This window comes from Chanodichthys erythropterus, chromosome 17 (genome assembly GCF_024489055.1).
Source record: "Chanodichthys erythropterus isolate Z2021 chromosome 17, ASM2448905v1, whole genome shotgun sequence".
In the NCBI taxonomy this organism is placed as follows: Eukaryota; Metazoa; Chordata; class Actinopteri; order Cypriniformes; family Xenocyprididae; genus Chanodichthys; species Chanodichthys erythropterus.
This window is the reverse complement of record NC_090237.1, coordinates 12429965-12442219: the sequence shown is the minus strand read 5'-3', so window position 1 is coordinate 12442219 and position 12255 is coordinate 12429965. Positions and strand designations below refer to the sequence as shown.

The 12255-nt window shown below is 42.0% G+C and overlaps 1 protein-coding gene and 1 pseudogene across 5 annotated transcripts in view; one reads left to right on the top strand and one right to left on the bottom strand.

The window, feature by feature from the left end:
* Positions 1-12255, bottom strand: part of ypel2b (yippee-like 2b) — a 48164-nt gene that overhangs the window by 2413 nt on the left and 33496 nt on the right. For 2 of the 5 annotated variants that reach the window (XM_067365186.1, XM_067365185.1), the window contains exon 5: positions 5781-6309. The exons of 1 other annotated variant lie outside the window; for it this stretch is intronic. In XM_067365186.1, the coding sequence (XP_067221287.1) occupies positions 5980-6309 (330 nt within the window). In that variant the 3' untranslated portion in view covers positions 5781-5979. Of the gene's footprint in view, positions 1-5780; positions 6310-6383; positions 6995-10758; positions 10887-12255 lie in introns of those variants that run through there. 2 more of the 5 variants (XM_067365184.1, XM_067365190.1) reach the window with 2 other exon arrangements.
* Positions 3503-11600, top strand: LOC137004655 (E3 ubiquitin-protein ligase TRIM39-like; annotated as a pseudogene).

Here is a 12255-nt window from a genome sequence, read left to right as displayed (position 1 = left end):
TCACACCGAGGCGAGGAGAGACATCCGTGCCTTCCAAAAGGGAAAAAAGGGTCAAGGATCACATTCCCTCAAAGAGACCTTTAAAATCGTGATCTGAGTAGCATTAGGACAGTGTTTTAAAGTTGTAGTTTGGTATTGCGAACTGAAATCATGAAATCAGTAGAGAACTGTGTGGTGTGAGAACAGATATATCCATCCCTGTGTTCAACTCTGGTGTGTTTCGTTTGGTTTTTTGAGCTCCCCTTTTACAACTTGGTGGATATCGAAAAGAAAGAAGAAATTAAATTAAGCCCTAACATGATGATGGAAAAATACGAGATGGGAGGAAAAATTAGATTTCAATGTTGTATCGCAATAGAGTTGTGTTCCCACAAGAAATGTTGCTGACAATTTTTTTGCATTATCTTGCACGAGTATCGTGTTCCCCTGAGAAGCTTTGCATTGAACAAACGCAAAGGGGACCCAACATTTTTTGAGGGGACGCAAAGTTTTAATATATATTTTTTCCTATCACCATGTTCCTCTAGGAACTCTGAAAAAGTTTTCATAAGACCAAAATGGAGATGCATGAAAAATGTGAAGTAAATTGTATTTGGTTCAAGAGGCCTGTCCACCTCCGTCAAAGCAATGTAGACCACATAGCCTTGTAGACCACCACTGTCTGCCAGCAGCACAGCTCTCAACAGGGCTCAGCTGAACCTCCGCTCAGCCGGACACAGGGACATGCAGTCTTGTAGTCATCTACAAACCATGGTTACCTCAACTTCTCCACAAACTACCAGTCAGCAACTACAACAGAGAAAATGATTGCATTAGGGTCCTGTAGACTCCGTATGAACATGCTTTGAGTGTTTGTGTGTGTGTGTGTGTGTGTTCTTTAATACTAATATAATGTGTGTGTGTTTGTGTGGAAGCTGTGTGACTGAGATATGATATATACTGTATATCCCTTATGTTGTTATGTCTTAATACCCTCATATTGTTTCACTTGTTGCACTGCTTCGGCTGTTATGTTAAGTTGCGACACTGGGTATTTAATTTCCGTTTTCGGAGTGTCACCATCACCTCCAGTAATGGTTTATCCACCATTTAGATTCGGTTGTCTAGTCTTACCAGCTCAGCCAGCCTCTAAACTGCCTTTCGTTAATGGAAAAAACAAGACCGCTCAATAACATTTTGGAGAATATCTTTGTATGATATAGACTAAAACTGTGTGTGGGTTTGTTTAATTTTTCAGTTTTTAAATAAATACTGTATTTCACTCATTGATGATATTGCTAGTTGTTTTGTCTCAATTCTACTTGTGTAATTTTTTTGTGTGTCATGCCATAACCTCGTTGCTGAGGTTTTTGCAGAGGGAAAGATTTTGATGCAAGGTTGTGTCATTATTTGGATTAAGCAACATAAAATGATTTGTTTGATCAATAATAATGACTGAATCTGTTGACATGTTGAAGATTAATCCAGCAGGTGTCACTAAATAGTAGCCTGAATTAATACAGATTAGAGAAGATCATCTTGTTTCTCTAATCTGAATCTACATTATAACACTTTCTTTGACACCAGATTTACTATCATGTCCAGTCTCATGTGGGAATAAACTATCAGAGCAGTAGATAAAACACAAGATGTTAATATGTAGAGAATGTAGTTTTAAATGAATATGTCTGTTCCATTTCTAAAATAAAAACACATGTAGTTTTATATATGATCAGTTATGTACGAGATAATCCAGCAGTGGTCAAATAGGTCAAATGACCATTAACAGCTGGACGGAAATTCAATAGTATTTTATTACGTTTTATTTTTTATTGTATTCACCTTTTTCCTGACAAGCCTACTGCATTTTGAATTGTGGGAGGCACTTCCATTTTGAGGTCATTTGTTAATGTTTTCTTTTTACACTTAAGTTTCCTTTTAATGGTTGAAGGATGAGTAGAATAATGTCACTTCATTCATTGTACCCAGTTTTTTTATCTTATAAAGCTTATTGCCTTCATAGAGAAAGTCTTTCACTGATTGTTTACAGTTTAACAGAAGTTATTCCCACACAGCAAAATCTCCAGAGTTAAATCAACTCTGCTCAGAGTGCATATGGTCCCTCTCTAAACAGTGTTAAAATAACACTGAATCAGAGTTAAAGTTAATGAGATAATTAAACAATTAATTAAGTGATGATTGTGTATTAGTGATGAACACCTGCTGTTAACCAGCAGAATCACTGAAGAAAAGAGAAACACAAGAACTACAACTGACTTCAGTCACAGCCTTATTAATTGCTTAATTATTTAATAAACTTTAACTCTGCTTCAGTGTTATTTTAACATTATATGTACTCTGAGCAGAGTTGATTTAACTCTGGGGATTTTACTGTGCATAAAGCGTTGAGGGGGTGGGAAAAAGGTGGATATTCAATATTTTGCCGTGATTGAGATCTCATTCAGACAGCAGCAGAAATCACTATTCTTGCAGTAGGAAATTACTGACTGGCTCCATCATCTACAGTATATAAAAACATTTCAGTCCAGCTGGACATCATTGAAGATATCAACAGCCCTAAACTCTGATCTGGCCCTTCAGGACTAAATTTGCCCATCCCTGGAATAAATGACTGGAAATAGTTTCATGTTTTTAAGTCCATGCACAAAAGTGTTGAAAAAGCTGAATTTTATTTGCTTGTCTTTTATTGACCAAAATCCATTTCAGACTCTTGAGGAACTTGGAAACAATGACAGTTAGAGGGCTACAGAACAGCGATGGGATTTTACTATCATGACAGTTTGCTTTAGAATTGATATTTTATTGTTAAATTAAATGTTAACTTTACCAACATAGTCGTTATTATTGAACTGCTTCAAAATACAGTCTGTCAATGAAAACACTTGAATCTTTTACAGTTAATGTACGAATAAAACAATATTACGCTATGATTATAACCAGTGAATAACGGTATAAAAGCTTCAGGAGCATAGCCTACTTTACAAAACCATCAATCTGTATTCAGATTTCGGGAATTATTACTTTTGTACACATGTTGAGGTGTGTTGACCGACCACTGAATCCGTTTGATACTCGCTTGTAAGAATGTACTGGGAAATTTAATATACATTCCTTACTCCTCAAAGATTTGGCTACTTATTAAATTCAGACGGTTCTATTAATTCATTAGAATGTTTGGGAATCCCAGTATGGCGGTGGCTTGGATGGATGAGTTAAATCAACTCAATCGGACCACCACACAGGTTGCTTTGTACTGTACTTTTATTATTGTGCTTCTAAAAATGTTGCATGACAAAACATGTAAATAGAAGTCAAGCACACTAAATAAAGTTTTTACTGACTTTGAAAAATTAGGTTTATATTATGGAATTTATTATGGAATATTAAATATTAAAGATGTTTTCTACAGTATAATCTGACATTCAATAGGTCTACGTAAGTAAATGCTGTTATGTTTCATGAGAAAAGATGGGAGGGGCTATGACATCACTGAGTAAGAGCTTGATGGTGCTCTTGGTGAAAGTGAAACTTAAACTGATCAACGACAGTCTGAAAATTTATTCAGATAATCTAAAGACCACTGCTGATACTCACTAATAAGTAAGTGATAGTAATAATCTATACGATTTTACTGAATGTGTTTTGAATGTTTGTAGTCTGCTTCAGTAGGCTAACTGGAATATATGAAGCAAAACAAGGATTTATGCATTAGTCAAGTACAGTTTGCTAAATTCTGATGAGTTTGCTTCATTGAAATGAGAGCTGTATTGAGATTATGTCATTTTAAATAAAGTGGAGTGTGTTGTCAAAACTTCAGAACCAGGAATTACATGAATTTGAGATTAAGAAACACTTCTGAAGTCAAACATTTTGATTACATTAAAAAAGTAGATACAAGTAAAACTTTATATTACAACTGTTGTGTAACTTTGTGCTGATTTTGTGTTATGTGTGATTTTGTTCTATAGGATTAAAGAAGAATGAAAAGAGCAATGGCAGAATCATCAACAAAACAAAACAAGGCCAGGAGGAAGAGTCTGAATAAACCTCTAACAAGTCAGTAACTAAAAGAAAAAACTCACATCAAATGACGTTGATCTAGGCCACACACACACACGCACACACACACACACACATATATATATATACAGTATATATAGTTATTATTATTATTATTATATAAAAGCCTACTAATTGCTATAGCCTAACTGTTGATGAGTTTTTGCCTTAATCATTTTTATGTGAAAGTTCTAAATTAAGATGATTAATAGTGATTATTTATTTTTGTCTTCAGCTCTGTCGTCCTCCAGTGGTCCTCTGTCAGAGTAGCTCCAGTGCTCGATCTGTCTGGATGTGTTCACTGATCCAGTCAGCACTCCATGTGGACACAACTTCTGTAAGAGCTGCCTGAACCAGTGCTGGGACAACAGTCAGATCTACTCATGTCCATTATGTAAAGAAACTTTCAGAAGAAGACCCGACCTCAAGATCAACACAACACTTAGAGAGGTTGTGCTGCTCTGTAGGGAAAAATCTGTCCAGAGTAAATCTGAGGTTCTCTGTGACATCTGTGATGATATAAAGATGAAAGCCCTGAAGATGTGTCTGGAGTGTCAGATCTCTTACTGTCAAACTCACCTGGAGCCTCATCAGAGAGTCCCAAAGTTAAAGAAACACAAACTGATCGATCCTGTGGAGAAACTTGAGGACTATATCTGTCAGAAACATGAGAAACCTCTGGAGCTGTTCTGTAGAGATGATCAGACATGTGTGTGTTTGCTCTGCGCTGTGACAGACCACAGGAATCACAACACTGTTTCTGTGGAGGAGGAGAGTCGAGAGAGGAAGGTAACAACAACAACAACAACATGTTTTAAGACATTTGAGTTAGATGTTGTTGAATCTGTTAATTGTCTGTTTGTTCTGTCTTTAGTCTCGGCTGATGAAGATGCAGACAGATGTGCAGCAGATGATCCAGGACAAAATTAAGAGGATTCAAGACCTCAAACACTCAACAAAACTCAGAAACGTGAGTACTTGTAAATGTGAGATTACTGGGGTGTTTTTAAGGAAAAATATTAGAGAAGAAAATTATTCAAGTCTTTTATTTTGATCTCTATTTAATCTCATTGCTGTCTAGCAGAAATAATTGAAATATCAAAGAGATTGCATTTGTGATTTTTTATTTTATTTATTTTTTTATGTCAAATATAAAGAAGTTAAATATTCTGTGTATTATGATGTTTTAATTTGCATTCAAAAAAAATTGCAGAAGTAACCAAAATAATTTATTAAATGATTTATCAGGAAGCGTCAGAGAAAGAGAAAGCAGAGAGTATTGAGCTCTTCACCGATCTGATCCGCTCCATTGAGAGATGTCAGTCTGAGCTGCTGGAGAAGATGGAGCAGAAGCAGAAAGCAGCAGAGAAGCAGGCTGAAGAGCTCATTAAAGAGCTGCAGCAGGAGATCACTGAGCTGATGAAGAGAGACACTGATCTGGAGCAGCTCTCACACACTGAGGATCACCTGCACCTCCTACAGGTCAGTGGAGCTCCTCCTGTCTGCTCACATCACAGCACAACACTCCCCATGCTGAGGGATTTCTGCTCTCTCCTGCTGTAGATTTACCCGTCCCTGAGCAGACCTGCACACACCAGCAGCTGCTCTGAGATCAGTCTTAGTGACACTCATGAGAGTGTGGAGACTCTGAGGAGATCTCTGACTCAACTGAAGGAGACGCTAGATGAGAAACTCAACAAAACTGGTAAGAGAATGTCAGACTTTGACAGTAATGATCTTATTCAAAGTGGGAAAAGAGCACATGAAAGAAATCAAACGATGTCAGCTTACATAATCCACAATGTCTCATGAATCCATTTTCAGTTCAGTCACATTAAGGGCTTATCTCTGAACACTGAACAATACTTTTATATACTTAGTTCTTTACATTTGTGTTTTTTTTTTAAATCCATTTTTAAATCAGGTGCTTTTCTCAAAAATGATTAAAAAATGATAACATAAGTGTTTGTTACAACAGAGACATGGAGGCAGGCGTAAAAGCAATACAGGTAGGTTTATTGGTGAAACAGCAGAGCAAATGGTAATGATGAGCAGATAAAGCAGTTCTTGGATGATGGAGAGAAAGTGATACTGTCCTTGAGCGTTCCTCTGGGCCATAGCCTTCCCAGTCGACCAGATATTCCAGTTGACCACCACAGCGCCGGGAATCCAGAATCTCGTGAACCACGTAAACAGTGCCATCATCCAGGATGAGTGGAAGGGGGGGCTCGGCGGCTGCCACGTCAGGTTCTGTGGAGGGAAGAACAGAAGGGTGGTGAGGCTTGAACAGTGAAACATGGAATGTGGGATGGATTCTACTGTACTGTGCAGGAAGCTGGAGGCGATAGGTGACGGGGTTGATCTGTCGGACGATGGTGAATGGGCCAATGAAGCGGGGACTCAGCTTCTTGCAGGGCAGACGCATTCTGATGTATCTGGTGGACAGCCAGACCTTCTGCCCTGGTTGGTAGACTGGAGCGTCGGAGCGCCGAAGGTCGGCTGCCATCTTGCGTCTGCGCAGGGCTCTCTGCAGTTGGTGGTGAGCCGAGTCCCAAACCCTCTCGCTCTCCCGGAACAAGTAGTCGACTGCTGGAACGTTGGAGGGTTCCCCATCCCAGGGGAACAGTGGGGGTTGGTAGCTGAGTACGCACTGAAACGGTGTTAGTCCAGTTGTGGCTTGGCGGAGGGAATTTTGTGCGTACTCGGCCCAACCCAGGTACTGGTTCCAGGAGTTCTGGTGGCCGTGACAGAAGGTACGCAGGAAACGGCCTATCTCCTGGATCTTCCGTTCCATCAGCCCGTTCGACTGAGGATGATATCCAGATGACAGGCTGACAGTCACACCCAGGAGGGAGAAGGCCTTCCAGACGTGGGAGATAAATTGGGGTCCTCTGTCGGAGACTGTCTTCGGGTATTCCATAATGACGAAAAACATGGTTGAACATCAGTTCTGCAGTGGTCATGGTGGCAGGTAGACCCTCCAGGGGGATCAGACGGAAGGATTTTGAGAAGCGATCTACCACCACCAGGATGCAAGTGTGACCATCAGACTCAGGGAGATCGGTGACGAAGTCCTCTCCCAGGTGTGACCAGGGTTGAGCTTGCGGGAGAAGAAGGCACATGGATGGAGTCTACTTGGTGTCCCCTGCTGCTGCGAGAGGACCGCTCCCACTCCGGTGGTGGAGGCGTCCACTTCCATGACGAAGGGTAGGTCAGGATTAGGGTGGACGAGGAGGGGAGCGGGGGTGAAGGCTCTCGAGCGTTTCAAAGGCGTTGGTGGCTTGTTGGGACCAGGACAGAGGCTTGGGCTGGTGACGGAGCAAGTTGGTGAGTGGACTGACGATGGTACTGTAATCTTTAATGAAACAACGGTAGAAATTGGAGAATCCTAGGAAGCGCTGGAGTTCTTTGATAGTTGATGGAGTGGGCCAGGTCTGGATAGCGGAAACCTTCCCCTCGTCCATATGTACCCCAGGAACTGGACAGAGGGCTGGTGGAAGGAGCACTTTTCAGCTTTGAGGAAGAGATGGAATTGCCGTAAGCGCTGGAGGACCTCCGCAACGTGGTGGCGATGTTCGGCCAAGCTCCGGGAGAAGATGAGGATGTCGTCAATATACACCAGAACGAACTTGTGGAGAAACTCCCGGAGCACCTCGTGCATAAAATCCTGGAATACGGAGGGGGCGTTAACCAGGCCATACGGCATCACGAGATATTGGTAGTGTCCGGTGGGCGTGACGAAGGCGGTCTTCCACTCGTCCCCCTCACGTATCCGGATGAGGTTATACGCGCTGCGGAGGTCCAACTTAGTGAACACAGTGGCACCGCAGAGATGTTCCAGGGCCGCTGGGACGAAGGGAAGTGGGTAGCGGAACTTGACAGTGATTTTGTTGAGGGCACGGTAGTCGATGCAGGGCCGCAAGCCTCCGTCCTTCTTAGCCACAAAAAAGAAACTTAAAGTAGCAGGGGAAGTAGACGGGCGGATGTAACCTTGACTGAGGGCCTCTTTGATGTATTCCTCCATGGCCTTCTCCTCCGGTATTGACAGGGGGTAAATGCGTCCCCTGGGCACTGGCTCACCTGGTAACAGATCGATGGCACAGTCCCATGGCCGGTGTGGAGGAAGCTTGGAGGTGCGTTGCGGGCAGAAGACGTCACTGAAGGGGGCGTAGTCTGGGGGAACATCCACGGATCGCTTCTCTACAGGACTTTCGATGGATGTGGCATTGATGCGTCAGGAGATGGTGGGACTGTGTTGTTCAAGCCAGGGGCGCCCTAGAACCACGTCAGCGGTGGACTCCTCCAGAACCAGCAGATGGATGTTTTCTGTATGAAGAATGCCCACACGGAGTTGAAGTGGTCCCACACAATGACGGATGGTCTTACGGCTCAGTGGTTTGCCTGTGATGGAGTGGATTTGATAGTTAACCGGAGACGGGGAGATCTTGAGCTTGAGTTGTCGACAGAGGGCGCCGGAGATGAAGTTTCCTGCTAACCCGGAGTCGAGGAGCGCCACCACTGGAACAGAGGCATTTGCAGCAGTAAGGATTACAATAGTAGTGAGTGGTTTCATTTTCTGAATGGAGGGAATTATTGCCCTCACCACGGGCCGAGGAGGACGGGTTGGGCATGTGGAGATGACATGCCCCGGAGATCCACAATATAAACATAAGTTCAGGGTTAGCCTTCTCTGTCTTTCATTAGTTGTGAGACGTGAGTGATCTATCTGCATGGGTTCGTTGGCTGGTTCTGGAGGGCTGACGGGTTCGGACCGACGGAGGAGGATGGTGGAAAGTGACTGGCTCTGGTGCTCGAGAAGACATGACTGCATACGAGAACCCACGCGGATGGCGAGTTGGATGAAGCGTTCGAGTCCTATGGAGTCCTCGTATGCAGCCGCACATTAGGCTCCAATCCCTGACGGAAGGTGGTGATGAGGGCTTGTTCATTCCATCCGCTGGTGGCGGCTAGCGTTCTGAACTGCAAGGCATATTCGTTAACAGAGTGATTTCCTTGTTTCAGATTATAAAGTTTCTCACCAGTCGATGAATCCGCCAGAGGTTTCCCGAAAACCTCACGGAAGTGAGAGACAAACGCCGGATATGACTTGACAACAGGGCCTTTCTGGGTCCACAGAGAATCTGCCCATTGTAGGGCCTTACCTTGCAGTTGCGAAATGATGAACGCAATTTTAGCCGTGTCGGTGGTGTAGAGGTGCGGCTGCATCTCCAGGACCAGTTCACATTGGAGAAGAAATCCGCTGCAGTCCTCCGCCAATCCAGAGTAGGGCGCCGGTTTGGCCATGGGACTGGCAGTGAACACTGGAGAAGAAGTGGTGATCGTGGCTGCAGCGTTGGTGGAAGACGGTGAGGATGGTTGTGGGGTGAGTGCTCGGTGCAGTGCGTCCACGAGCTCTTGAAACGGGTCGTTGGTGCTCATGCGGTTGACTGTTGTTATGGTCCGGTCTTCTGTTACAACAGAGACACGGAGGCAGACGTAAAAACAATACAGGTAGGTTTATTGGTGAAACAGCAGACTAAATGGTAATGAGCAGATAAAGCAGTTCTTGGATGATGGAGAGAAAGTGATACTGTTCTTGTGATGTTTTTCAGATGCAGATGGAGAGTTGAGTTGGAGGATGATGGCGGAGACACTCACACACACAAGCAGGTAGGCACACAAGGAGAACAGGAGACGAAGGAGATGGAGGAGACGACTGGAGCAGGTAAGTATGGCGTTTGGAGTCCTTAAGGTATGCATACAGAGGTTGTAGTGCAAACGAGACCAGACAAAGACTGTGTGTGAGTGTGGTGGTTATATGGTGCTGGTGATTGCTGAGTTGATGATGTGCAGGTGGCGGTGATTAGAAAGCTGGTGATTGTGTGCGTGGATACTGCAGTGAGGTGGAACCTGACGTGTCTGTGACAGTTTGCTTGTTTACACAATTTCTGTCATAGCACCTGACACACTGTTTGTTTCTCCTCTCAGTTATATATTTAGAGAATCTACAAAAAAACACTACAATCTCACCACAAACATGTAAATTCATTAGTGTCAGTAATTCATAGGCAGCAATAAAGTAAACCAGTAGAGACGCAAACATCCATCAGAGAACATAAACTGAACAAACTGTATTAAAGTTCTCTCATTATTTTTTGTTGTCATTATTTCTCCACAGAACTGAAGATGATGCAGCGATATGCAGGTACAATATTACGTGTGTTTGATCACTTTGTCACACAATAAGAGTTTAAAATCAACTCAATACATTCTTTTAGATTTTAAATTTGTGGTATTGAGAAGTGATTCTTTATCTCTCTCCCAGTGGATGTGACTCTGGATCCTGATACAGCTCATCCAAAACTCATCCTGTCTGATGATGGAAAACAAGTAACATATGGAGACATTGAGCGTAAACTCAAAAAAAACTCAAAAAAAACTAAAAAAAAACTCAAAGAGGTTTGACACTTGTCCCTGTGTCCTGGCAAAAGAGGGATTCAGCTCAGGAAGATTTTATTTTGAGGTGCAGGTAAAGGGAATGAATGAGTGGGATTTAGGAGTGGCCAGAGAATCCATTAACAGAAAGGGGATGATCGCAGCAACTCCTCAGGATGGATACTGGATTGTATTCCTAACGGATGGGAATCTATATAAGGCTTATGAATCTCCAGTCTCTCTGTCTCTGGGAGTGAATCCTCAGGTAGTTGGTGTGTTTGTGGATTATGAGGAGGGTCTGGTGTCCTTTTATGATGTGGAGTCCAGATCTCATATTTATTCTTTCACTGGTCAGTCTTTCACTGAGAAACTCTTCCCATACTTTTGCCCTTCTAAAAGAAAAGGTGAAAATGCAGTAGCAATGATCATCTCACATGTCAGATAAATGCATTTACACCCAAATATTAATAAGAATATATGAAAATAACTTTTTAGTGCTATGAATACTTGTCGTCAAACAATGTTTTCCAGCTTTGAAAATCTGCTGTAATTTTTTCTGCTGTAAAATGTTTATTGACTGTGGTGGAGTTTGTCAAGCTTCTCTTTTCACTTTTTCATCTGTAGTAAAATGGGTATGAATATGATGCAGAAACTGCCACCACAGTTTTAAACAGGTTATAATAATAAATCTTAAAGTAATGATTTTATTTAGAAGTTAAAACCTATGTGCAAATGCAAACAGTATGTGAAAAAAAAAAAATGCAATAAAATTTGTGACAAATCTTCTACATGATGATCTAACAAATTCAATATATAGGAACATATACATATTTTGATGTGCTTCATAAGCATGAGAAAAGATGGGAAAGGCTATTACATCACTGCAGGTAAAAACTTGCTGTTGTTTAATTTTATGATTGTGTGGTTTCATTAAAGTGAAATGATTTTCTTCACAAATAAGAGGTAAAAGGAATATCATAATTTCAATGTTGTATGGGATGTTGTTGTGAAACAGTCTGGTATAACAACCCTTGTTGTATTTGTGCTGGTCAGATGAAGTCTGAGCATTGAAAGTATGAGTTTAACAACTAAAATTATTCAATAAACCCTGCTGAATTTTTATTATCGTTACTCACCTCCGTGAAGTTGGCACCCCATAAAGCGAAATAATCCCCAAAAATATGTCATTCGTTTGTGCTACGTTTGTGCTGATTTGTGCCGCAAAAACGAACGTTTGTGCTGGTTTGGTGTTTGAGATATTAAGCATTATTTTTTTGGTCGTGTGACGTCATTCTCCACCCCATGTCGTTCAAATCGCTTCAAACCGGTGCAATTCGTTTGTGCTCGATTTGTGCTGGTTTGTGCCGTTAAAACAAACACTGTAACTGTTTTCCTTCCACAGATATAACAAATATAATTCGGGAGCAGTGACGTCATTCTCCACCCCACTTCGTCTAAATCGCATGAAACTGGTGTCGTTCGTTTGTGCTCGATTTGTGCTGGTTTGTGCCGTTAAAACAAACACTGTATCTGTTTTCCTTCCACAGATAAAACAAATTTAATTCGGGAGCTGTGACGTCATTCTCCACCCCACTTTGTCTAAATCGCACGAAACTGGTGTCGTTCGTTTGTGCTCGATTTGTGCTGGTTTGTGCCGTTAAAACAAACACTGTATCTGTTTTCCTTCCACAGATATAACAAATATAATTCGGGAGCTGTGACGTCATTCTCCACCCCATGTCGTTCAAATCGCACGAAACT